At 52.7% G+C, this 23,137-nt stretch overlaps 3 protein-coding genes and 1 long non-coding RNA gene across 8 annotated transcripts in view; 1 reads left to right on the forward strand and 3 right to left on the reverse strand.

Moving 5' to 3' along the window:
• Positions 1-81: 81 nt before the first annotated feature.
• LOC308181845 (somatotropin) lies at positions 82-4,637 on the reverse strand. The gene is made up of 5 exons (XM_080565558.1): positions 4,485-4,637; positions 2,814-2,977; positions 2,033-2,146; positions 1,509-1,670; positions 82-386 (listed from the first exon to the last, which is right to left on the reverse strand). Exons 1-5 carry the CDS (start codon positions 4,492-4,494, stop codon positions 186-188), a joined length of 651 nt encoding a protein of 216 aa, XP_080421684.1. The 5' UTR covers positions 4,495-4,637; the 3' UTR covers positions 82-185.
• On the forward strand, positions 2,153-4,491 carry LOC308181846. The gene is made up of 2 exons (XR_013941599.1): positions 2,153-2,290; positions 3,256-4,491. It is a non-coding gene; the product is annotated as an uncharacterized lncRNA (long non-coding RNA).
• A 152-nt stretch (positions 4,638-4,789) lies between the features above and the next one.
• Positions 4,790-13,458, reverse strand: CD79B (CD79b molecule). The gene is made up of 6 exons (XM_080565554.1): positions 13,256-13,458; positions 11,621-11,674; positions 10,676-10,987; positions 10,065-10,183; positions 9,720-9,761; positions 4,790-9,405 (listed from the first exon to the last, which is right to left on the reverse strand). The coding sequence occupies exons 1-6, from the start codon at positions 13,320-13,322 to the stop codon at positions 9,307-9,309; spliced, it is 693 nt and encodes a 230-aa protein (XP_080421680.1). The 5' UTR covers positions 13,323-13,458; the 3' UTR covers positions 4,790-9,306.
• A 2,870-nt stretch (positions 13,459-16,328) lies between these two features.
• The window catches only part of SCN4A (sodium voltage-gated channel alpha subunit 4), a 45,652-nt gene continuing 38,843 nt past the window's right edge, over positions 16,329-23,137 (reverse strand). For all 5 annotated transcript variants that reach the window (XM_080565520.1, XM_080565519.1, XM_080565518.1 and 2 more), the window contains 5 exons: positions 21,977-22,030; positions 20,618-20,755; positions 19,973-20,077; positions 18,999-19,269; positions 16,329-18,562 (listed from right to left, as the gene is read on the reverse strand). In XM_080565520.1, the coding sequence (XP_080421646.1) occupies positions 17,370-18,562; positions 18,999-19,269; positions 19,973-20,077; positions 20,618-20,755; positions 21,977-22,030 (1,761 nt within the window). In that variant the 3' untranslated portion in view covers positions 16,329-17,369. The remainder of the gene's footprint in view (positions 18,563-18,998; positions 19,270-19,972; positions 20,078-20,617; positions 20,756-21,976; positions 22,031-23,137) is intronic.

Genomic DNA, 23,137 nt, shown 5'->3' on the forward strand with positions numbered 1-23,137 from the left:
TGTGTGGGTGTGGGTGTGGTACGGGGGAAAAGCGCCCCCAAATCCGCCCCCCGTCCCCCCAGGCAGGCAGACAGGCACAGCTCAGCGGTAGCGGGTTTATTCTCCTCGGGGCAGAGCGATTTTCGTGACGGGGGACGGGGCAGGCCCGCAGCGAGGGGCCGAGATGGAGGGCGGCCGTCCCGGCCTCAGATGGTGCAGTTGCTCTCTCCGAAGCGCCGGCACTTCATCACCTTCAGGTAGGTCTCCACCTTGTGCAGGTCCTTCTTGAAGCAGGAGAGCAGCCCGTAGTTCTTCAGCAGGGCGTCCTCGTTGCGCAGGTGGATGTCGAACTTGTCGTAGGTGGGCTTGAGGATCTGCGGGCCCCGCGGGCTCCGGTCCTCCAGCTCCTGCAGGAGGGAAAGGGCCGGGGCTGAGCTGGCACCGGGGGCTCTTAAAACTGGGGCAAGGAAGCAGGGTCTGGCCGTAGCCACTGGAGGGGAGGAGGTCATGAGAGGGGTCAGTAACGCTCTCTTTCCTCCCACTTTTCCAGGGACCAGAGCTTGAAGCCAGACCCAAGCCACGTGCAGCTGGAGCTGCAGTCCGCCTCTCCTCCTGCCCCGCTTTGCTCACCGTTTTTGTTCAGTAAACAGGGTGGTAAAAGGGCTAAAGTGTGATCGTTGTCTGGTTTCTGTGTACTGCTTCCCATTGTCCAAGCTTATATCAAACGGAGAGCAAAACCTGGAAATGCTACAGACTGCAGTCAGGACAGAAGATCTCTGTTTACTCTCAGTGCCTGACTTTTGTAGTTATTTAGGTGCTGGATGATGAAATTCATTGTCCAGACTTACATCACATGGATACAGGTCTTGGGGCTCTAGCTGTGGTGATGCTGAGCAAATCTAAGATGGGATCCTGACAGACAATAAGTAATGTCATTTAAGATAACAAAGCCCAAAGTAACCGTTCTGAAGAAGAACATTCTCCAGCTGTCAGTTGTCTGCATGCTATGTTAATTTAAATGTAATATAAGAGAGAAACATCAGAGTATAGGCTTCCATCAGTACGCAGACTTATATGGGTTGTTTTTATAAAATGTCTCGAGTCTTGGAAGTCAGTATGCAGAACTCTGCAAAATTTGCTTCGCTTTAAAGTGTTTTATGGGGAGATAGGGCAAACATCAGGTTTAACAGCAGGTTTAACCAATGGAGTATTCTTTGGTGCTGGGTTTGTAAAGACTGAGTCTAGAGTGTTGTGATCTTCCTGGCCTGTGCTGCTATGAGTGGTTATGGCAGTGCTGTTAACGTCTGGTACAAGTTTTCTCATGCTCCCAGTGATAAATTGTGTGCAGTGGAGTGTTGTGGTGTGACTATGTTAAAGTAACCCAGTCCAAAGGATGCCAATGGTCTTTGGAGTGGAAAGTGGGGAGACTTCTCATGGTCTTTGGATCCTGTAGAAGACCCTGAGAGCTCAGTGCCCTGTGTCTAGGAGATCGCTGTTACTCCGTAATCGTGCTACCTGCTGCAACTTACCCTCATCAGAGCTTGGATCCCTTCTTCCAGGTCCTTTAGTTTTTCAAACACTCTGTCTGAGGTGCCAAAAACCAGATTGTTTGTGAACACCTTGCTTAGGTATTGCACTGGGGTCAACCAGGACTGGATGAGAACCAGTGAAAACCGAAGAAGCTCCATGTCCTGAAATTAAAAGAGGGGGTCAAAGGTGTGCAGGTGAGGTGTTCTGTAATGTTACCTGTGTGTCTTGCTCCTTCTGAAACAGCCCAGAGGTGACATGGGTGTGCCACTGCTTCTGCAGCTTTGGCAAGTGTTAGAGACTGAGGAGCACCAGGCGTACAGACATACATCCTGTTCTGACAACAGTTACTCTTTGGGGTGGGAGTATGATTTATAGTCTAACCCAAAGGTGTCTTTCTTTTTGCATGCAGGTGTAAATAGTACAAGGGGAGAGGAGTGATACCTCAGCAAGCACTGAAGTGCTCACAGATGAAACGCTCTGTTCCTTAAAAGAGTTCTGCGCTTGCCCAGGGGAGACAACTTACTGATTTCTGCTGGGCATCATCCTTCCCAGTGGGAGCTGGGATGGTTTCTGAGTAACAGAATGCCTGGGAATTCTTGTTGGTGTGTCTCTGGTCCTCCGGAATATAGCTGCGTTCCTGTGGAGACATCCCAAATACACTCAGATCTGTTGGCCGTGTACTGGGAGAAGAGCGTTGACTCTTTCCTCAAGCTGTCCTGACAGGTTGCTCTTTTCAAGAAAGAAATGTGAGACGTGAAGTGTGTCTCTACAGGACTGGCAGGTAGGAAGCTGGAAATCACATGTTGGCACAGTAGCTACTGGACCTCTAGCTCTTGCTTGCACTAAGCCAAAGTGCTGAGGTGAACACAGACCATATGGACTGCGTTCTCCTGAGGAGCAGATGACCCCCTTGGACAGCTCTGGCCAAAGCAGAAGATGGATAGCTTCAAGTCAGTGCCGTAGGTTACTGTCACAGGAAAGTCTTGCAAAATGCCTGCTGCTCCCCACAGCTCCCAGGACTGGGTTTCTCTTTGAGGCAGCTGGCTCTGAGTGGTGGGTTTGGGTGTGGGCAGCTGTGGCCATGAGGAGGATCAGGGGTGGAGGCAGAGAGCTGTGAGGAGGAGACAGGCTGGTAGAGACCGGTTCTATCCCATTAAGACTGCTTTTTCCTCCTCAGGATCTGACAGAGGACACCAGTAGTTGAAATGTATCTGTTTCTAGAAAATTGGGCTGGGTGGGAAGCCGTGGTATGGTCCTGAAAACATCAGGTTAATGAGGAGATGCCCGGAGGCTGTGACACTTACGAACTCTTTGTACGTCTCTGCGGCCAGGAGGTGGAGGTGCTGAGCCCTCAGCACAGCGTTGGCAAACAGGTTGGAAAGGGGCATGGCTGGGAAGGTGGCAACTTCTTGTGGCCACTGCAATCCCAGGGTGATCACGGTGATGACGAGAGGAGAAAACCACGACCCTGCAGCAAAGTGGAGAGGAGTGGTGTTAACTGTCCTTCAGTGAGGGTGGCACCTGCATATTACTTCCTGGCCTCTTCTGCCTGTGCTAACCCTAAAGAATGGCTTGTTTGTGTTCATACATGATCTTAGCCCTCCAGTGAAACCCCATCCCCTTTTACTGGATGTGCCCTCGAGGCTTGTGCTGCTCCCAGTGTTTTTCTGCCTTAAGAATGATTGTTGCTCCATGAAAACCGCAGTGCGTCCCTGTGTCGTTCCTTAACACGCTCGTGTTTTTCAGTGGGTCTTGCCTTCATGAATGGAGTATGATGCACCACCTGTCACTGCATGAGCAAACGGGATGGTGAGTACCGGGAGAGGGACTGGGAATAGCTCACTGTAGCCTTGTTTTACACCGTGCTGCTGACATGAAACTGTCTGTCTGCCTTCACTAGGGTGAAAAGCGACTGCATTACCTGTGTTGTAACTGAAAACTTCTGCTCTCTGGCACACACCTGTAGAATCCAGTGATCCCTGACAAGCCTAAAGGCTATTAACCCCTGGCATCTAGCTCGCGCAAGTGGTCTCTGTAAGTACAGATGGACACAAAGTTAATCTCAAACAAGCACCCTTCTGTGGAGGAATGCCCTGGAGCCTGTAGGACATGGACATAGGCATTAGACATCATCCTGATCCCAGTCTTAAGCCTTGAATGTGAGTTTTAATATCCCTGCCACTATTTATGTTAGTAATAACTATTCCTGCTCTGGCTTGCATGTCTTTTCTTCTCGTTCTCCAGCCTCTCCTTGCTCCTTGCCTTTAGCATTAAATGCCCCTTGCATTTGCATTATTAGCATAATGAATACCTGGGTCAATCCGTGGTTAAAAGTCACGCTGTTGGGAAAACTATTCTTTTTCCTTGATTTTTAAGTTGCCACATTTTAATTTAGGGTAGGCACTGAGCATATATGGGCCACAGTACCATCCTATCATAGTATCCCATCACCCAAAGCACATAATCAGACTCATAGAATCATTCAGGTTGGAAAAGACCACTAAGACCATCTAGTCCAACCTTTAACCTGATACTGACAAGTCCACCATGAAAACATACTACTAACTTCTACATCTACATGTTTCTTGAAGACCTCCAGGGACAGTGACTCAACCACTTTCCCGGGCAGACCCATTCCAATGCCACACAACCCTTTCAGTAAAGAAATTTCTTCTAATATCCAACCTAAACCTCCCCTGGCACAACTTGAGGCCATTTCCCCTCATCTTACCACTTGGTGCTTAGGAGAAGAGCCCAATCCCCACCTTGCTACAACCTCCTTTAAGGTAATTGTAGGGTGTGATAAGGTCTCTCCTGAGCCACCTTTTCTCCAAGCTAAACAACCCCAGCTCCCAGAGCTGCTCCTAATAAGACTTGTTCTCTAGACCCTTCACCAGCTTTGTTGCCCTTCTTTAGACACAATGCTGCCTGTAGCCACAATGTCAATCCTTGTAAACTGAAATAAAGAAGAGTACCTGGAGCCATTTCTGCCTGGAGAGTTGCTCAGATGTTGCTTGAAAGTGAATGTTTCTTCCTTTCATCTAGGCTGGTAATGGCAACTGTTGAGACACCCCTTATATAGTAGGGGGTCTGTTTAAAATGTATGTATGTGTTCATGATCACAACAACCTCTCTATATCTTCTCCATGCATAAATGCACGCGTGTTCGCAATGGTGCTACCTAATTGTAGTCATTTATACATAGATGGAAAGGTTGGGGAGGATGTTTGCCTAGGGATGAAATTAGTGCTGAATGATTTCTCCATATTCTGCTGTTTATTGCAAATAACGGTTTTATCATCATGGGAAGACCCACTCCAAATCAGATCAGTGCTTTTACATGGTGGAATTTCCCCACATAGGTAGAAAGTGCTCCTAATTTTCCTGCCTGCTCCAGGCAGGGTCTGGCCCACAGTTAACAGGGCTGACAAGCCAGTTTGGGAGACCTCTGACATAAAGCAAAGGAGATGGTTTCCCATTTATTGTTAGTGGGGATAGAGCTGGATGGATGTTGCCAGATGAACCACGTTTCTGCCACATAACTTCTGTCATGCTACCAAAATTCAACAAATAGTTTTTGTGGAAAAGGGATATTTTGAACAAGTTGATTTTTTTTTTTTTGGAAAATAACAATTTCTGTTCCTTGAGGTAACGGTTTGATTCAAATTTTCAGCCAATGCATTATTTTACTTACATAAGACATTAAAAGCACCTAAGAACAAATGTGTTTTTCCCTCATGCAACAGCTCAAGCATTGAACTGCAGAAGTAATTTGCAAAGCCCTGCTTTGGGAGAGGAGATATCAACCCCTGTTGAAAAACAGCGTGGCAGTTCCCAGGCAGAGACAGAACAAGGTCCCTGGGCTCAGCTGGTTTGTCTGGCACAGGTTTGGTGAAGAGCTGTCACATGTAGGTGTGTTACTGGGTACCAGCCTGCCTGCTGCAAATCCAGGTGCCAGAGCTCTGGGAGGTTTCTCACGTCCTCAGCTGGGCAAAGCTGTGAGAAGATCTGGTCATCAGCTGCTTTCTGCTCTTGCCTGAGACAGGAATGAGAAATATCTCTGCGTTGAGCAGAGGGCTGGTGTGGAGAGGAGGGGGGGAAGAGCAGAGGTCACAGCACACACCCTGCTTTTGAGCAAGACAAGACAGAACCTGGGATGGACAGCTGGGGGGGTGGGGTCAGGGGGTGGTGGTGCTTAAAGGACTTTTCCTTCCCCCCAGGGCACTGGGTGCCCCAAGCCACTGTGTTTGTTTGGGGCCCTGTTTGCTCCCCGGTCAGGGGCAGTGCTCCGGCTCCCCGAGCCCCTGGGTTGGCCTGCCCCCCTGCTTCGGCTCCACTTTCCATGAGGCAGCATCATCACTGCAGCAGAGGGTGCGAGAGCTCGTTAATAAACACGCTGGGGAGAGCGTGATCTGTTCCGAGAAGCCCCTGGGTGTTCACTCGCATGGTGGTGTCACGGAGTAAATGTCAGTCCCTAGAGAAAAGGGAACAGTGGGTCCTGCAGCTATCAGGTATCTGGTCACCCAATAGCCAGCAACATCTGGGTGTGTTTTTCTACTTCAGATTGTGTTTAAATATGTCAATATTCGTCAGAGATGAGCAGAGCAGCAGCCCCGCCAGCCAGCACAGGCTCTGCTGCCTGCTCGCGATGATGCTCTACCACTGCAGCTAGATTAATACGGCACCTTGCACCAGACAGCTGCCCATCACTTGCTACCCTGCTGCCCCTCCAGCTCTGTTAGCAAAAGCACGGTGCTAAACCAGCAATTTTCATCTTAGAGCCAAGCACAGAGATGCCAGCATGTTCCAGGCCGTGCCCCTGAGGTCTGTTTTCTCCCCACTCACATAATTTCTGTGCATTAAATGAGGCAGAAGCTTTGTGGAAATGGCAGTGCGTGGCTGGGATCCTGGGCTGGGCAAACACACGCCACTGGCACAATTAGAGTTGCATAAGCAGCTTGCAAATATCAGCTTGGCATTTTTCTAGCTTCCAAGTGCCCGCATGTGCGACCCAAAGTAGAACATCACAAAGCAGCATGAGGCTCAGTAATTTCCAAGTTCCTTTTCTTATTTGAAAGAGAAAAAACCCTCCATTCTTTTCAGGGTGGTCCCACGTCCACCCGCCTTGCCCTGTGGACAAATGAAGCAACTTTCCGTGGAGGTGTGTGTACACCCTGGCTCCTCCCGGCCCCCCAGGAGGGGTTTTGTGCAGAGGTTCCCAGCCGGGGACCTGCAAACGGTGAATCCTGACTGAGGAGCCAGATGCTGGCCCACAGCCCAGGCTCTGTAGCTCTGTCGGTAAGGAGATCGATGATAGAGGCTTTAAGTGATGGTTGACTGCCTTTGCTAGCTCACTGCCCTGAAGGTAAATAGTCCTTCTCAGTTTGAATTGTGTGTGTGTGTGTATTTTCTGGAGCCAGGACTGCTCAGTTTCACCCAGCCTGTTTCTAAATGGCAGATATCATGAGGCTGAAGGAGGTCCAGGACTGCAGCCCAGTGGGACTTAAAAACAACTGTCTGCCCAATCATACTTCAATGGTGGGGATAAGAATCAGGATACAGAGCCTGGACTGTATATATTGAAATGTATTTAATTACACTGAGTGCATTTTAAATACAAGCCTATTTCAGTATAAAATTAAAACCCATCTCTGTACTCCCCAGAAACTAATCTAAGCAATTAAAGTAAACCCCTAGCAGTACAGAAATACTTATTTGCTTCTGGCGTTTTAAAGGAAGCTAAGGCCCTGGGCTAAGAGAGTAGCCAAGCGGCAGAGCGGAACTGGGGTCGCCGAAACTGCTTTTGACATTGCTTCCTCTCCAGATGCAAACAGCAAATTCTCTGTCTTTCGTGTGATTCGGTTAAGTCAGTTGAGTGAGTTGTTTACACAGAGCTGAGAAACCAGTTGGGAATTGGGAAGGCCTGGAAATTTGCCTTCCTCTCCCATTTTGTAACTGAAAACAAGGCATGGAGGGATGAGCCTTGCTAGTCCTAAAATCTTGGCAAACATGGAAACCAGGAATTCATTTCCCTCACTGTGAGTACTCCTTCAGTTAATCAAATTTACAAGACACGTTTAAGTAACATTTAAATACATGTATATGTAGCCAGTTTAGGATAGCTTATTTAACTAATAAAAAACAACCTTAAAATGCTGTTTTTTTGCTATTTAGATTGAATCCCAGTTTTCCATTAAGCTGATTTACCAGTAAACAAGAACCAGCCTGTTCCCTATTTGCTCGTAATTTTACTCTAGCTTTTTTTGTTGGCTGTCCATGACTTGGGGCGGTCTCATCTTTCAGCCTCACAGTTGTTGTCACCCCCCTGATGCCCGTCACCCTGGTGTCCTGCCTTGTCCAGCTTCGTACTGTCAAACCCACCGTGATGGGCTCCCCATGCCTTTGGGGACCCCCCCGGCAGTGAAAGCCCCGGTGTTGTGTGCCCAGCCAGCCCTGAGCCCCATCACCCGCACGCCTGCTGCTGCCGTGCCAAAACGGTTTTTATTAACAGAACCAATTAGTGCCGTTCTGCTCCTCTCCAGATGTTTTCTAGCTTTTCTTGCAAGAGCAGATGTAGCTGGAGCAGAGCTCAGCTCTTTGCTCCTGGCATTGGGCCCTGTTCCTCCTGCTTCGGTTCCTGGCGGTGGTTTTTGTCTCATCCCAGGCTCAGCACTGACGTCTTGGGGCCGCAGTGGTCCCCCCGTGAGTGCTCAGCCGGCGCTTCCAGCAGAGCCCACGGCTGCTCTCGACTTCACATCCCTGCCTGCGCTTGGGGCCCTGAAGGGGTGAAATTTGGTTTCCAGCTGCCTGAGCGGAACCCACAGAAAGCTGCTCCTTGTTCCCAGACATCCCACAGACCCTGGCACCAGGGTTATGGTGGGGTGGCACCAGGACGTGCCACCAGGACACCCCTGGATCAGGCACGGCAAGACGCAGCTTGGATGCCTGGAACGGGAGGTGCAGGATGTGAATTTACCCATTACCTTTATTACGGCTTGAAAAAGCAGTCGTACACCTGTGTCCCACACTTTAAATCTTTCCCATAGGTTCTGAGGTTGCACTTGTCCCTCACCAAGGGGACGTCCTTCTGACACAGGCCAGCTCTTGCCTGGTGAGGAGCAAGCCCTGTGCAAGACCCTCCAGGTGGGGGCTGCCTCCCCAGCCTTTCTGTAGTCTTTGGAGAGAACGAGGCACTTTCAGAGGATCTTCCAGCTTGTACAACTTCCAGCTTGGCCTGCTGGGCACGTCTATGGCTCGAGAGCTAAACAGTGGCCCCAAGTCTACTTATAGCACCCCCATGGTGCTGCTCACCTTGGCTCCACTGCCAGGAGTACAGGGCCCACAGCGGGGTCTCACAGCCCACAAGGGTCCTTGCAGCATGGGGAGTGATCAAGCGTGGTCCTCTCCTTCCAGGAGGTGGTGGGGACAGAGGAGCCCCAGCACCCAGCACCGTACTGCCATTGTGGTGGCCACGCAGGAGCTCAGAGCGTGATGTGGGGCTGCCTGGGGATCGGGGCTGCTGGCGACCAGGGGGCTGGGGTTGGCTCCTAATATCTACATGGGCTTTAGGGGTTCAGCAGCGGGGCAGTAAGAGCAGCAGCCAGGGCAGGACAGTCTTGGGGGGTGCAGTGAGCACCGAAGGGCAGCGAGACTCGAGCTCTGCGCAGGGCTGCTGGAGGCGGCTGAAGGTCCGTGGTGGCAGATCGCGACCCGGGTGCCTGTCCCCACGGGGCACTGGCGCGGTGCTGGCAGGGAGCGGTGCCACCGGTGCCGGCCTGGCGGTGGGTGTGGGACCCCTCACTCCTCCCCTGGGTGCTCCCCGACCGTCCATTTGGCCTTCACGTCACGGAAAGGAGTGATGTCCTCGTAGGTGGCCATCTGCTCCACCTCCAGACCCTGCGCCGAGAGGAAGGAGGTTGAGACACAGGAGGGGGACCCCCAAGTGGGGACCCATCTCCAGAGTGCTCCCCCAGGGATCAGGGCAGCTTCTGGAAGGGGAGATGGAGACAGATGGGTGAATGTGCTTAGAGCTTGGCTTGGGGTCTACAAGCTGCTGTATGGCCAAGGAGCAGCAAGCACTTCGGAGGAACGTGCCCTGTGTGCCCTGCGAGGGCTGCTGTACCTAGCAGGCACCCAGCAAGGGCATAACTGGCTGTTTCAAGGCTCAGACTGATATTACAGAGGTATTTCTATAATTAATTGAGCATTACCTCATAGGTGTGGTCCTCGTCAGGGCTCTCTTTGCCTTCACCCTATAGAGAGGAGAGTCACAGGTTGGGTGTCACCAGCACTCCCACAATAGCTGGTGCAGCCTGCGCTGGGATCCTCCACCCCTCTCCCAAGGCCAGGCCCCACGGCCTCCACAGGCAAATCTGGACAGTCCCCCCACTCCACTTCAGGTGCTTTTTTCAGGTAGCCATGTCCCCAAACCTGGTCCTTGCCCATCCTGGCCCCAGCAGTGCCCTCGCTTCCCTGCCCAGGACACGGGGCACTGCTGTGAGCACCGCGGCGGTGGAGCCGGGGACGTCCCCGCTGCTGGCGATGCTGCCACTCACTTTGTCTAGGAAGAGGAGCATGGGGACGCTGATGAAGACAACCAGCAGGACGGACTGGATGATGATGATGGCGTCTTTCAGGGTGTTCCTGCTCTGGATCTGCTGGATGTTGCTGTGACCTGGGAGCAGCAGCACAGAGAGAGCCCTGAGCCCCGTCTCCATGCCAGGCTCCCAGGGAACAGGGACGAGCTTGGCATGACCACAGGTTTGTGTCAGAGCAGGGGAGGGGACTGGGGTGGTGTCTCTTGGAAGGGACCAGGGCATTGCAACCCCCCGAGGCTGGCAGCAGGGACCAGTTCTGGAATGGGACACCCTGGAAAAGACCCACCACTGACCAGAACTGGGAAAAATGGGATTTTTTAGGGCAATGCACTCCCTGGGATGCATTTATATGGGATGGACATGCCAAGGCAAACCTGGGGGGTTGTCTCGCACACAAAGAAACATCTGCCATGTGGTGGAGCACCTACGGTTGTGTCTGAAGGGGTTCCACCAGCACGAGAAAGGTGGGTGCCAGGAGTGTGATGTGGGCTTCACGTGGAGGGGGGAAGCAGGAAAAGTGCATGGAGGTCACACACCAGCGGTGGAGGTGACGGGGGGCTCCCACTCACCCATGACTCTGAGCTCCGTCCCGCACATGTGCGGCCGCTTGTTCTCCGACGTGAGGTTCTTCCTGTCGCACACGTAGATGCCGTTGTCCTCGTATCTGATCCTGAAGATGGTGAAGTTGATGAAGTTTTCTTTCCTCTTGACGCTGAAGCGGGAGGTGCTCTGGTCCATCACATAGATCTGATCGCTGTCCTCCAATGTCTTGTACCACTGCATGCTCTGGGGCTCTTGGGTGTAGCAGATGAAGGTGATGGGTGTGTTCCTCTTGGCCGCCACGTAGCGCGGGTGCTGGTTCAGCTTTCGGCACCCATTGCCTGCCAGGGGACAAGGATGGGCACGTAAAGCCAACGTGCTTGTAATGGAAACCCATTTTTTGTGGAAGTGACTTCACTGGGACACTTCTTTTGCTGCTCCCACCCATCTCTAATATACATATGCCTTCTTAGCCCCAGCTTGGCTCCCAGATTACAGCCTGCACTGGCATGCATCACAGAGCCTTTGCCAAGACCCCCAGTTGGCTTCCCTCCCCATCACTTCTACTTTTTTTTTCATTTTGCTCAAATTTGTGTTTTGCCTGTTTTCACATCCCAGAGCTGGGACTTGTTTGGGTGCCAGAGCTCATGCTCAGCATCCTGGGGGTGGGAATGGCACAAGCGTTGTGTGCACAAGCCCATCACCTCTATCACCTGGTCCCGAGCCATGGCCCGATCACCCAATGCACTCTGCAAATGCTTAGTTAAAATGCTCACGTCCTTAGGAAAGACAAAACGGATCCGGCTTTGCAGAGGGAGAGCAGGGGAGGGAGATGCCCCGGAGGAGGTTGCAGCCTGGGAAGGGTTCTGGGGACATCTGTGGCTCTGCTGGGGCTGGCAGCCTCATGGCACAGCCAGAGGGTTGGGAGGGACCCTGGGGACACAGGGAAGAGCCCAGTGGGTCTGAGATGTTACCTGTGCTGTTACTGGTGCTGTTCCCGGTGCTGTTCCCGACTGCTGAGATCCCACCTGCAAGACAGGAGAAGGGGCCTGAGACGCTGGCCAAGGGCTCCTGTAGGAGAAGCCCACTGAGGACATCCCAGATGGGACGGCACGCACTGTGGGTCCTTCACACCCTCCCCATATGGGGCAGCGAGCTCAGGAGCATCAACCAGACCCCACTCAGAGGCCATTTGAGCACAAACCCTCCTATTTCCACCCCATCTCCTGAATTAAGTAAGCTGCTTTCTGGTTGACAACCCGGTGAAACCTGCCTTTGCTATTAAAATGGGCTGGGCCGGGCGAGGAGCGCGCTGCCCCGTGGGTGCCCAGTTCCTCTTGCTGCAGCTGGGCAGGAAGCACCAGCCCTGTTTGCCGCGCCGCTTCAGCGCCCAGCTCCGTCCGCTCGGGGAGCGTTCGCCAAGCCCTACTGCAGGGCAGCTGGCATGGAGGTGGGGGCTGCACCACCTCCAGTGTGCTGGGGCTGCTGCAGAGCCCCCCAGAAGAGGAGAATAATAATAAGAAGAACAAGAAGCCAATTCCCCAGCCTGAGCTTTGCCCCACACTTTGCTGCCCCGCTGCAGACCTTCCCGCCCCGATGAGCAGCGTGGTGGGGACTTGCTGGCTCCAGAGACTTGCCTGGGACCAGGCTGCCCAGTTTGTCTCCAGTGCCTGCCCCCCTGCAGACAAATTCTCCCTTCTGGCCTCATCTCATTTTACAATGCAGAGATGCCCCTTGTCCAGCCTGTGTGCTGGGTTCCTGTCCCTGCCACCTGCAGCTGGGGCTTCGCTCTCTGAGTTCTGCTGCTGTTTCTGAATGACGACCAAGCTGGCTCCTCACCTTGCAGCCTTCAGACCCTCCAAAGGCAAGATTTCCATTGCATCCACAAGCAGCTCGAGCTTTCCCCACCTTCTCTGAAGCCACCCTGAGAGTAAGGATGAACCCTTGCCACATCAAATCTGCGCGGTGGCTACCCAACAGCAGCCCTTTACATGATTTTCCCCCAAGGGCACACGTTCCTCAGCCTGAAGACGAGGGTGGGGGCTGCTGCAGGGTTTGTGGGTGCCCCTGCATCAAGGATGGGGAGGAAGGGGACGGGAGCCATGTCCTGGGTTGAAAGGCTGCTTCTCCGTGGGGATTCAAAGGGAACGGCATAGGGATGTTCACACTGACCCCCCAGGTCAACCCCAAAAGCCTTTTTCCTCCCATTTCTCCTCCACTCTTGGACACGCAGCCCTGTGGAGTAAAGGCAGGTGGCTTGGCCCTGGCCTCAGTGATGTGCTGACCCCAGCTTGCGCCCATCCTCCAGCCTCCAAGAACAATAAATGGTGAAGAAAACCCTTCTTTCCTGCCACCACAGCCATGAATGCTCTGCACCCACTCGGCACCCGGCTCCCCAGTTCCTTGGTCCCAGCTGCCCACCAGCTCCTGCGCCCTGTCCCAGCCCCGGGCTGGCTTTGTGCAAAAGCTCATAACTTGCAAAGTTTAAATTATTTAAAGCCAGATGTGGATGGAGTCCCTCAATGCACAAGGCAAGGGACACATACCAGTGTGCATGCTTTCTTGCTCCGTCAACCCTCTACAATGCAAAGCCCGCGCTGAATGCCTACCTGCAGCCAGGGCCATCAGCCAGAGGTTTGCCTGGAGCACCCAGAGCCTCCTGCAGAAATCAGCCATTTTTTCACCGCAAACAACAGGGAAGCATCCAGTCGCTGACCCTTGCTTCTGCAAAAACACCACGGCTGCTCCAACCAGCTTGGCCTTTGCACCTAAAAATGGCAAAGCTGCTGCTACGCAAGACGGCGTCTTTCCTGCTCATGTAAATCGGATGCGGTGGGGACTTTCCCTGGGGCTGGTTTTGAATGCGGCGCAGACGCTGGGGCGGCCGTTGCTGTGCCCGCCCTTGCCTTGTCCAGCCTCGTGTCCTCGGGCCGTGCTTGCCATGGCAGAGTTATTTGAGGGAGGGGACCGAGGCCAGTGGCTCTGCACCCCCAGTGGAGGTGAGCCTGTCCGTGGAGCGCTCGGCAACTCCATGCCTGGGCTGGCAGAGGTGCAGCGCAGGGAGGGGGTGCTGGCACCAGCACGGCTCCGTGCCACAGGGCAGGGGATGGGGTTACCCCAGGCGAGGCAGGATCACACCCCAGCTCCCTAACAGCACCGGCTCTGCCCTGCAGGAGATGGGGAACGCAGCCACAGGCAGTGGTGGAGGCTGGACCAGTGGCTGCGAGGTCAGAGCAGCACATAAAGTGCGGGAAGGAGGCGGGTTGTGGGTTTCTCCTGCTCGCTGCAGATTTGGTGGCATCGGTGCACAGCCCCTGTCCCCAGCACCCTAAAGTGTCCCCAGGGCTGCCCATCCAGGTAAGGGTGAAGCCTAGACAGGATGTCCAAGACACAGAGCCCCCTCCTTGGGTGATCGCCATGCCTGGTCCTTCTCTGCAGCACAGTTGCCATGACCGAGACCCTTCCTCCTGCGTCCTTTGGGCACAGCCACCACAAGTGGCACCCAAGCTGTGCCCTGGCCCCATCTCTCTGGCACATAGGTGCAGTTCCCCCTCACACTGTGCCACAGCACCTCTCCAACCGCCGTGCTCTGCAAACTATGGGTGAGCACTGAACTGTAACTCCATCTGAAAAACACCTTGGGGTACTTTTGCCAGCCGGGTTGGTCCCCAGAGCCCGGCTTTGTCTTCTTGGGGCCTCCCCAAACCTTCACTTTCTGCAGGTCGTTTCTTTTTTGCCGTTTCTGAGCATCCGGCAGCTGCTGGGAGCCAGCCCAAGTCTCACCTTGTGTGCAAGGGGGTGTGAGCCGAGCAAGAGCAGAAATAAAGGTTTCCAGAGAAATTGTGGCCCCGGGGAAAGAGACGATGGGAGAGGTGCCTTCTTGCAGCAGAGCAGCCAGGCTGTGCCATGCATGGAGCTGTACGTTGGGGCTAAACTGTCAGCACCCTTGGTATTACTGCTAAAACTCAGCCTGGCTGTGATGTCCTGGCAAGCCAGCAGCGATGGAGATACCCAAGGGCTGGGACAGCACAGGAAGCACAGGAGAGATTTGGTAATCAGCCTCTGGGGCTGGATATAGGATATAGGAGCTGCAATGAGCAATGCAAGGAAGGCCAGCAGCTGCTCCCCGGGCTGGAGGTGCCTGGGAGAGACCTGATGGTCCCATAGGAAGGTCCTGTGTCCCCACAGGGGGTGGTGGGATGAGCACAGGGCACAGCTGAGCCAGGGCCAGGCAGCTGCACCCTTCACCAGCCCATTCTTATTCATGGTGGCTTGTGTTTCACTGCTGTCCTTCCTGCCACCGCAGGGGACGGGGACACGGGGGCTGTGCCACCTCCTCCCTCCATCCTGCTGCCTGCGTGGGTGCTGTGATGCATCCCACTTGAATTACACCAGCCCTGGCACGAGCTGTTCTAGGGAGAGAGAAAACAACGGTGAGGCCGTGCCATGGCCCCTGGGGACACCAGCAGGTCCTGGAGGTTACTCCCAGCTCAGATTCTGGCCATGCATCAGCACAGAAACGTTCTTCACCCGCTGCTGCCTCCTCCGCGTGATGCTGACCTGCTCCCTGGCAGCCAGTGGGGCAGGTTTGGCTCCAGAGAGCCCAGTATCGGGCACCTCCTCCAAGCCCTCCCTTCTCCTTGGCTGAAGTGACAGCAGCGTCTCCTATAGCTGGGGCTCATTGCTGGGGGAAGCAGCAAGGAGCCCATGGGACACATCCACGAGCAGAGCAGAAGCTCTGGAGACTGGGCTGGAGGTGCTGGGGGGAGCTTTCATTTCAGGAGGTCTCTTGAGCAGAACGGGACCCCACTGGGGGTCCTGCAGAGGATGGTGTGTCCAGAGGCTCCCTGGAGGGAGCAGGTATTTATGACTGGGGCAGGTGCTTTCCCCCTCCCAGTGGTATGGAAAACACTTCCTCCCCTAACACACATCAACACATTTGGTATTGTAATAATTGACCATTTACGGTTGTTTATTTTAAGAAATGTACAAAGAAAATGGGCTTTAGCTCACACAAACTCTGCTCTTTGGCATTTTTCCATCACCGACGACATGTACGTACAAGCAGCATTGATCGTGAACCACAACCTGGGCTGGAAAGAGCTGTGCCATGGATGCTTCCCATGCAAAGGCACTTTAAAGCAGCATGCCACACCGTAAGAAGCTCAGGCTCCTGTTCCAGGGAGCGTCACCCTATGCACATGGAAATGGAAGCACAACGTGGTGTGATGCAGTGGGCAGAGCAGCCCCGGCTCTGCCGCCTGGCCAAAAGCACATGGACGCAAGCGAGCTCCGTGGGGTGCCAAAAGGCATCTGCAACGGCTCTGAGCCAAAACCAGCCCAAGGGAGAAGATATAATATTAATAATTAAAAACAAAACAAAACAGAAGAGAAGAAAAAAAGACAGACCCTTTGGCTTCAAGCAGCAGCCCTTGTTTTAACTGGAAGTTTTGGTTAGTGGTTTTTTTGATCTTAAGAGTGTTTTCCCTTTTGTAGAAAGAAGGCAGTCCAGAGATTAACCGGGGTCCTTTTGCTCATTTTACTCCATTTTCTTTCCTTTTGGCCACCTATGGGCGCAATGACAGGACCTTCCCCTGGGAGAGCCCCTCTCCGTGGGATGTTTCCAGCTGCAGGGGCAGCTCCAGAGCCCTGACCGAGGGAAGGACACCCTGCCTGAGTATTGGGTAATTTGGAGAATTTACACCCACCTGCCACCCCTCCCAAGCGTTTCTGGGTAGGAGCATTCATTGTGTTAAGGCCCCGGTGCTTGGTAGCTGATGGGGTTTATGGGACCCCATTGAGCGACTCAATGCAAAGACCACTCCCCACTCCCCGGGGACATGTCTCATTAGCTAAGGCTAGTTTCCGCTTGATGTGGGGCTCGAAGAAAAGTGCTCAAGGTGTTTTTTTGTTACAGGGAACTCCTGGAGGAGGTTCTCCAAATGCTACCTCTGTCCATCGCTTTCCTGCCACAAAATCTGGATGGAACGGGAAAACAGAAGAGAAGCATGAATATACAGTTTACATTCGTACCATGGAGACCTGAATGATTTATGATTTCAATGTATATTCAGAGACCTTTAAAATCTGATATTTAACCCTGAGAACATATCTGTAGATGCTTTGTTTTGGCTATGCAAACAAATCTTTAAGACATAATTGCACTTTCTCTGTATATAACAAAAATCCATAAAGCTTATTAAAATATCCAAAAGAAAGGTGCTACTTTAAGACATTGGAGATTTTTTGTTCACAAAACCTTTCTGTAATTATTCTTAATATTATTTCACTTGGCTCATCTTTCACTGGTTACTTGGCTGCACTCTGGAAGAATAATAGGAAGAAAATATCTTCATTGTGAAATAACATTAATAAACAATTACTTTAAGTAAAAGGACAACCATCCTCATTTGTTAATGTCCGAAAAACATCATTATCATGATTAGATCATTTCAAAACTAAAATGTTTCTCTTTCACCAACAAGAGAGAGATTTCACATTTCAATCTCATAAGAAAAATATTAAGCCCTTTGCAAGTGCAGTGAGCTACAAAAACCAGGATCAGTAAGAGATCCTGCTCAGAAAGTTAAGGTGTCTGCTTGAAATATCTGAAATTAGCTCAACATCTGAGATCTATTGATCTGAACATGGAAGATTTCTGAAGAGGAGATACAAATGGAGTCTTTTCAGGCTGGGTGATGCCACCAGATGGAACACAAGTCGTTACACAAGCGACTCCTTCACAACGCGTTTCCCATCCCACACTTTCATTTCACCGGGAGCATCTTGAGTCTCTGAGCTTGGCACAGGTGTAAGGCTGAAGGCTGGGGCTGTCTCCAAGTCTGTCCCACTGTTCCCGTACATCTCGTGCATTTTGGTTGCGATCAGACCTTCCTTCTCGGGCGCGTCCCCTCTCAGGGCATCTTCGTCCTTACTGTGCCTGTACATGTAGGAGGCCTGCTTCACCGAGCGCCTCAGGAGGTACCTCCGGAAAGCCCTTTGGATTTTTGTAGCACACACTTCCTCGTGCTTCCTTTTCAGAGTGGTGGTGATGGGTTCGTAGGAAACCTTTGAGGGGTTCGCGGCCATGAACTTCTCCTCCATGGTGGCCTTCAAAGCATCCATCTCTCCCGAGTCTCCCAGCACTTCCTTTGTCAGGGCAAAGAGGATATCCAGACAGTGGATTTTGTCCCCAGCAACCATCGGTAGATCCATAGTGATCAGCTTGATCTTGTTTGGTTTAGGAATTTTGAGCGGCTCCTGCAAAGTGTCCACGAAGTCAGACAAGGTGCTGTACGCGATGAACTGGGTGGCATCCGGGTCAAACTTCTCCCATGTTTCATAAAACATTTCAAAATCATCTTCACAGAGTGGCTCGCTGCTCTCCTCCGTGGCCACATTGAAATTTTCCAGGATGATGGCAATGTACATGTTCACCACAATAAGAAAGGAAATGATGATGTAGCTGCAGAAGAAGAAGATGCCGATGGATGGATTGCCGCAGTTCCCTTTTACTGAACTGCCAGGGTTCTCCAGTTCGGGGTCGCAGTCGGGGGGGCCGCTGTTGAGGATGGGGCTGAGCAGACCATCCCATCCGGCCGATGTGGTGATCTGGAAGAGGCAGATGATGCTGTTCCCAAAAGTTTCAAAGTTGAAGATGTCATCGATCCCTGCCTCTTTCTTTACGTAGGCGAAGTTGGACATCCCAAAGATGGAGTAGATGAACATGACGAGGAACAGCAGGAGGCCGATGTTGAAGAGGGCAGGCAGGGACATCATCAGAGCAAACAGGAGAGTCCGGATGCCTTTTGCTCCTCGGATCAGCCGGAGGACACGGCCAATCCTCGCCAGCCTGATGACCCTGAAGAGCGTGGGTGATACAAAGTACTTCTCTATGATGTCTGAGAGGACAATACCTGCAAAGGGATGAAAAAGAAGTGAGTTTGCTGTGCTCTGCAGCTGACACAGGGGGGCCAGGTGGAGCTTCTCCATCATCTACCAGGGCTGGGATGAGACCAGCCCCAAGCGCACGCAGTTCTCTCAGCTCCTCCGGCAGTAAAGGGAACATATTCAAATCTCTGAGTGCAGAGCCAAAGATTAAACAGTGCTGCTGCTCTGCTTCTGCAGTGCAGCCATGAAACATTGAGACGGAGTGGAACACATCTCCTGCTCCTCACCCTGCCTTGGTGGCACAGGGTGGCCTTGCATCCCTCTTGTCCCAGGGTCCCTTCACCCTGCTCAAAGGTGTGGGCACGGGGGGTTGGCTGGTGATGGCTGCGATCGGACAGACCATTTCTACTCTTTGTTACCCAGTGGGGTCCCCGAGGAACTGGTAGAGCCTCCAGGGCTTACCTGCAATGGAGAGGATGACCACCACAAAGTCAAATATGTTCCAGCCGATAGTGAAGTAGTAGTAGCGCAAGGCGAACATTTTTAGCACACACTCTCCAGTGAAGATGACGATGAAGACCAGGTTGATTTTGTAGAGGATGTCTGTTTTGAGCTGGCTTTGATCATCTGTTTCGACCATCATGGTCACCATGTTAAGACAAATCAGGATCATGATGGTTATGTCAAACACTTGCTTGGTAACAAAGTCAAACACCATCCCTTGAAACTTGTTCTGCCGTGGGGGCCGTGGGGGCAATGATGGAGAACCAGAGATGAGGTGGGAACACGGAACAGACCCACAGAAAACAAAGACACAACAGAAAGAGAAGAAGGAGCCATATTTAACAGTGTGCAGGAAATCTCAGGGTCACAGCCCCTACGTGGGTCTCAGCCCAAACCGCGGAAGGAAAACACCCGGCGCCTCGCAGGATGAGGCCAGGCTGGTGACACTGTGGGTGAGGTGTGGGCACAGGGCTGTTGTTTTCCAAGTATACCCAATGCTAATGCATCAGAGCAAAAAAGAACACACGGGAAAAGACCTCACTTGATCTGGGCCACCAAGAAGCCCAAGTCACAACTGTGTATATATTGACTGGACCAGTTTCCCTTCTAGGAGCATTGAGGTTTCGCTGACTCTAACCCATCTGTGAGAGAGGAACTAGGAGAAAAACCTGATCCCTATGAAAGGGATCCCCCTCTTGCCCTTGCCAGCAGACCCAGGGCTGAAGAACAGATCCAGGCAGGGTTGAAACCTGAACCTCTCCTGAAGCCCCAGCCCTTACAAAGATCCCGTCTGAGGAGATAAAGGGGGAACCAGGATTTGGCTCTTTGTGCTGGCAAATGCTCTACTCCAGACCTTTCTTGTTCACTTGGAACAGTCGGTGGCTTGAGGCACTCCCTCCCCACTGCGCTCCAAGGAGGTTAACCCAACGTACCGAGGGCCTGGGGATGGGCTTCTGGGGTTTCTTGGAGCCAAGCTTCTTCATGGCGTTATAGTATTTCTTCTGCTCTTCCGTCATGAAGATGTCTTTACCTCCAAAGTATAAAAGGAATCGCCACAGTTAGCCTTGGGGACTCACATCTTCCCACCAAACATCCCTGACCATGCCCCGCTCCTTCCCACCATGCATCCCCAGCTGGGCTTTGCTCACTGTGCTGACTCAGCGAAACCTGCTTCCTCCCCCTGCTGACAGCACCTATGGGTGCTAAACCCAGCGCTGTGGTTTCCTCCTGCTGAGGCAAGATGACGGCACTGGGGAAGCACCTGGTGCATCAAGCAGGGCACCCCGTGCCCTAGCGGCGCTCACCCTAGCTCCGTGTTCCCAGATCCTGTGAGCTCAGAACTTGCTTGGTGCGAGCAACACGTGCTGCATTACGCACTCTCTGCCCCCGCATTTGTCCCATGTTATTTGCTTCAAAACAGCTCAGAAATTTTCATTTTCAGAAGTTCAGTCTTTCCCCAACGCATGGAAAAATGACGAGAAAGGGTCGCGGTGGGAAAAGGAAAGATGCTGCTCCCCTCTGTCCTGGACCAGGGCTCCAGGAGGCAGAGGTGGCTGCGGGACCCAGAAAATACTTATCTTTTTCTTCTGCTGGTTGAAGTTGTCAATGATGACACCGATGAAGAGGTTCAGGGTAAAAAAGGCACCAAAGATGATGAAGATGACGAAGTAGATGTACATGTACAGGTTGATCTCGTACGATGGCTGTTCTTCAATCTGGCCAGGAGAGATGGGAAATCAGAGATGAGTACATGACACTAACTCTCCCCCAAAAGCATGTCCCCAAACCCCTGGTCCAGGGGCCACCATATCCTGACAAAGCATGTGGTGGCTGCTGCAAAGACTTTGGCAGATGCTGGCTGGGTTGTGTGGTCCCCAAGGGAGCAGGCACCAGCTGGGCTGAGGACAAGGATGTCCGGAGCCCTGTGCTGGGGAATAGGAAGGCTGCACAGGACAGGGCTGATATTGATGAGCAAATTGGGCTTCTTCCCAACTGTCAACTTTCCAAGGGCTGAAATACAGCCAAAAGGGGAAAGGAGAGGTGGTTTAATTCACATCATGCCAGCACCCGGGGGTGACACAGCCTGGCAGCCTGAGGAGGGTTTTCCAACCCTCCTCATCTCAATGGGTGTCATTTAATTCTGCTAATATTTGAGCCGAGACGTCCCTAGGTGTCACAACTGACTTCCCCCATTTCAAGGCAAGCTCCTGGCAGAGGAGAGCACATTTTCTCCCGTATCAGCTTTATGGCTGGGTGCTTGGCAGCTGCAGCCGGGGTGAGCAGAGCGGCTGTTTCTGAAGCTAAAAAAAGGCAGTGAAAACAATGTGCTCGGGGTGTGGGTGTGCGGGGCTGACCCTCAGTGGGGCACGGGCGAGTCTGCTGTGCTCCCTTAGAGAAAGGCAGGAAATCCCTCCCTCAGTATCAGCCCATGGCCATGGTCAGGGGTGGTGCAGGGACACATCTGGGGATGGATCACAGCACAAACATGAAACTCTTCGGAACACTTTTTTTTTTTTTGGGTATATATATATCACTGTCTCCAGGATGGGATAAGTTCTTCGAGCTGGAGGAGCACACAGAGGACGTCACACAGAGCTGTAGGTGCAGTATGGGGATTTTGGACTGCGAAGCTGAAGCTGGGTGCAGCCCCAGCTGTAGGGTGGGCTGGGAGCCTGGCGCAGGGACCGGGGTGCAGCTGGGATGGCGGCTGGGATGCAGGTGACAATGACATGGGTGGCAGAAGGCTCTGGGAGGGACACAACCGACCACCCTCTTTGAAGCTGCAGACCTTGGCAGGGGGACTTTTTTGGGGGCGGGGGGTTCTCCACTCTTTGGCCCATGACCCAGCTGAAGCCCCGGCCAGCTGGGTGGAACCAGCCCTATGGGATGGGTGACACTTGGTGCTGGCAGTGAGATGTCCGTGTTTATCCCCTCACCTCACGCGAGTCCACGGCGGCATACATGATGTCCATCCAGCCTTTGAAGGTTGCCTGCAGGGACAGAGAGAGGAGCGGGCTCACCAGGAGGCAGCTGGGGCTACGGGGGGTGTGGAAGGCACTGAGCACACACTTGGGGCTTAGGTTGGGGTTTGGCTCCATGCATGGAGCTGCTGCTGCACCACAGGCGGCTCCTCAGGGGGAATGGCAGAAGGACCACGTGCTGCATCCACGAGAAACACACATCCACGCAGAAGTACTGAAGTTGACACAGGTGCATGCACACCTATGGGCATATAAGCTCCATTCTGTGGCTGAGGTTACCAATGACTTCCTAAAGCACCACATCAAAAGAGGCTGGGAAAAAGCAGCCGTGGACTCTTCTCCCCAAAATAATGAATTGCCCCAATTTTCCTGGCTGCTGCTTTCCTTCTCCCCGGACGAGTGCCACCTCCATAAATCCTGCCTTCTGTCTTGCTGTCGCTGATGGCTGCTGGACCCCCATCCTAGCGAGGTGAAGGTACACTGTGTATTTACAGGCTTTTGCTGCTGATTTGCTAAGCAAAAAGCCTGAACATCTTGTTTCCTGAGTCTGATGGAACAACAAACCTTGAAGAGGAAGCTAAATTTATAGGTGGTTAATCAGTTTGGGTTACACTTTGGTTCTGCAACCACCAGTTCCCCTGGATCCAGTGGGAGTAACCCCAGTCCACCCAATAACAGAGCCCACACCTATATTTTTATTAAAATTGTGGTAAGCAGTTCCCCTTCTGCTTGCCTTGCTCAGCTGCAGTGGGTTCAGTGGAAGCACGGCTGCATTCGTCCACTGCCCTGCAGCCAACACACACATGCTCTTTTTCCAATCGTCATCTTCCTCATGCAAAACTCTTGCAGCCTGTGACTGTAACAGACCTAACTGTAGAAAGGGGAACATCTCCCTGCCAGGAATCTGTTAGGCTGCAAAATTGGATTGGGAGTCTGGAGTTTAGAGAGCCTGAGAGGTGGATTGGGCAGATGGGAGGCTTTGTTGGCTCCAACTCCCCTGCATTATGTCATATTCCTTTTCCAAATAATGGTGCTTTAAAACTCTCTTGCCTCCTTGCTCCTGCATCCCCTGCTGTGGAGGACTTCCTGCAGCTCCAGGCTTGGTGCTACACTCAT

The sequence above is a fragment of the Anser brachyrhynchus genome (genome assembly GCF_964034855.1).
Source record: "Anser brachyrhynchus genome assembly, chromosome: 22".
Taxonomy (NCBI): Eukaryota; Metazoa; Chordata; class Aves; order Anseriformes; family Anatidae; genus Anser; species Anser brachyrhynchus.

Excerpts from the sequence above, each read along its gene's own strand:
- LOC308181845 (XM_080565558.1), bottom strand. Across the intron at positions 1,671-2,032 it reads ATGATGCCCAGCAGAAATCA|GACATGGAGCTTCTTCGGTT; the intron begins GTAAGTTGTCTC and ends TTTTAATTTCAG. Across the intron at positions 387-1,508 it reads GGATCCAAGCTCTGATGAGG|GAGCTGGAGGACCGGAGCCC; the intron begins GTAAGTTGCAGC and ends TCCCTCCTGCAG.
- CD79B (XM_080565554.1), bottom strand. The coding sequence starts at position 13,322 with ATGGCTGATTTCTGCAGGAGGCTCTGGGTGCTCCAGGCAAACCTCTGG. Across the intron at positions 10,184-10,675 it reads GACGGAGCTCAGAGTCATGG|GTCACAGCAACATCCAGCAG; the intron begins GTGAGTGGGAGC and ends TGCTGCTCCCAG. Across the intron at positions 9,406-9,719 it reads ACGAGGACCACACCTATGAG|GGTCTGGAGGTGGAGCAGAT; the intron begins GTAATGCTCAAT and ends CTCTCGGCGCAG.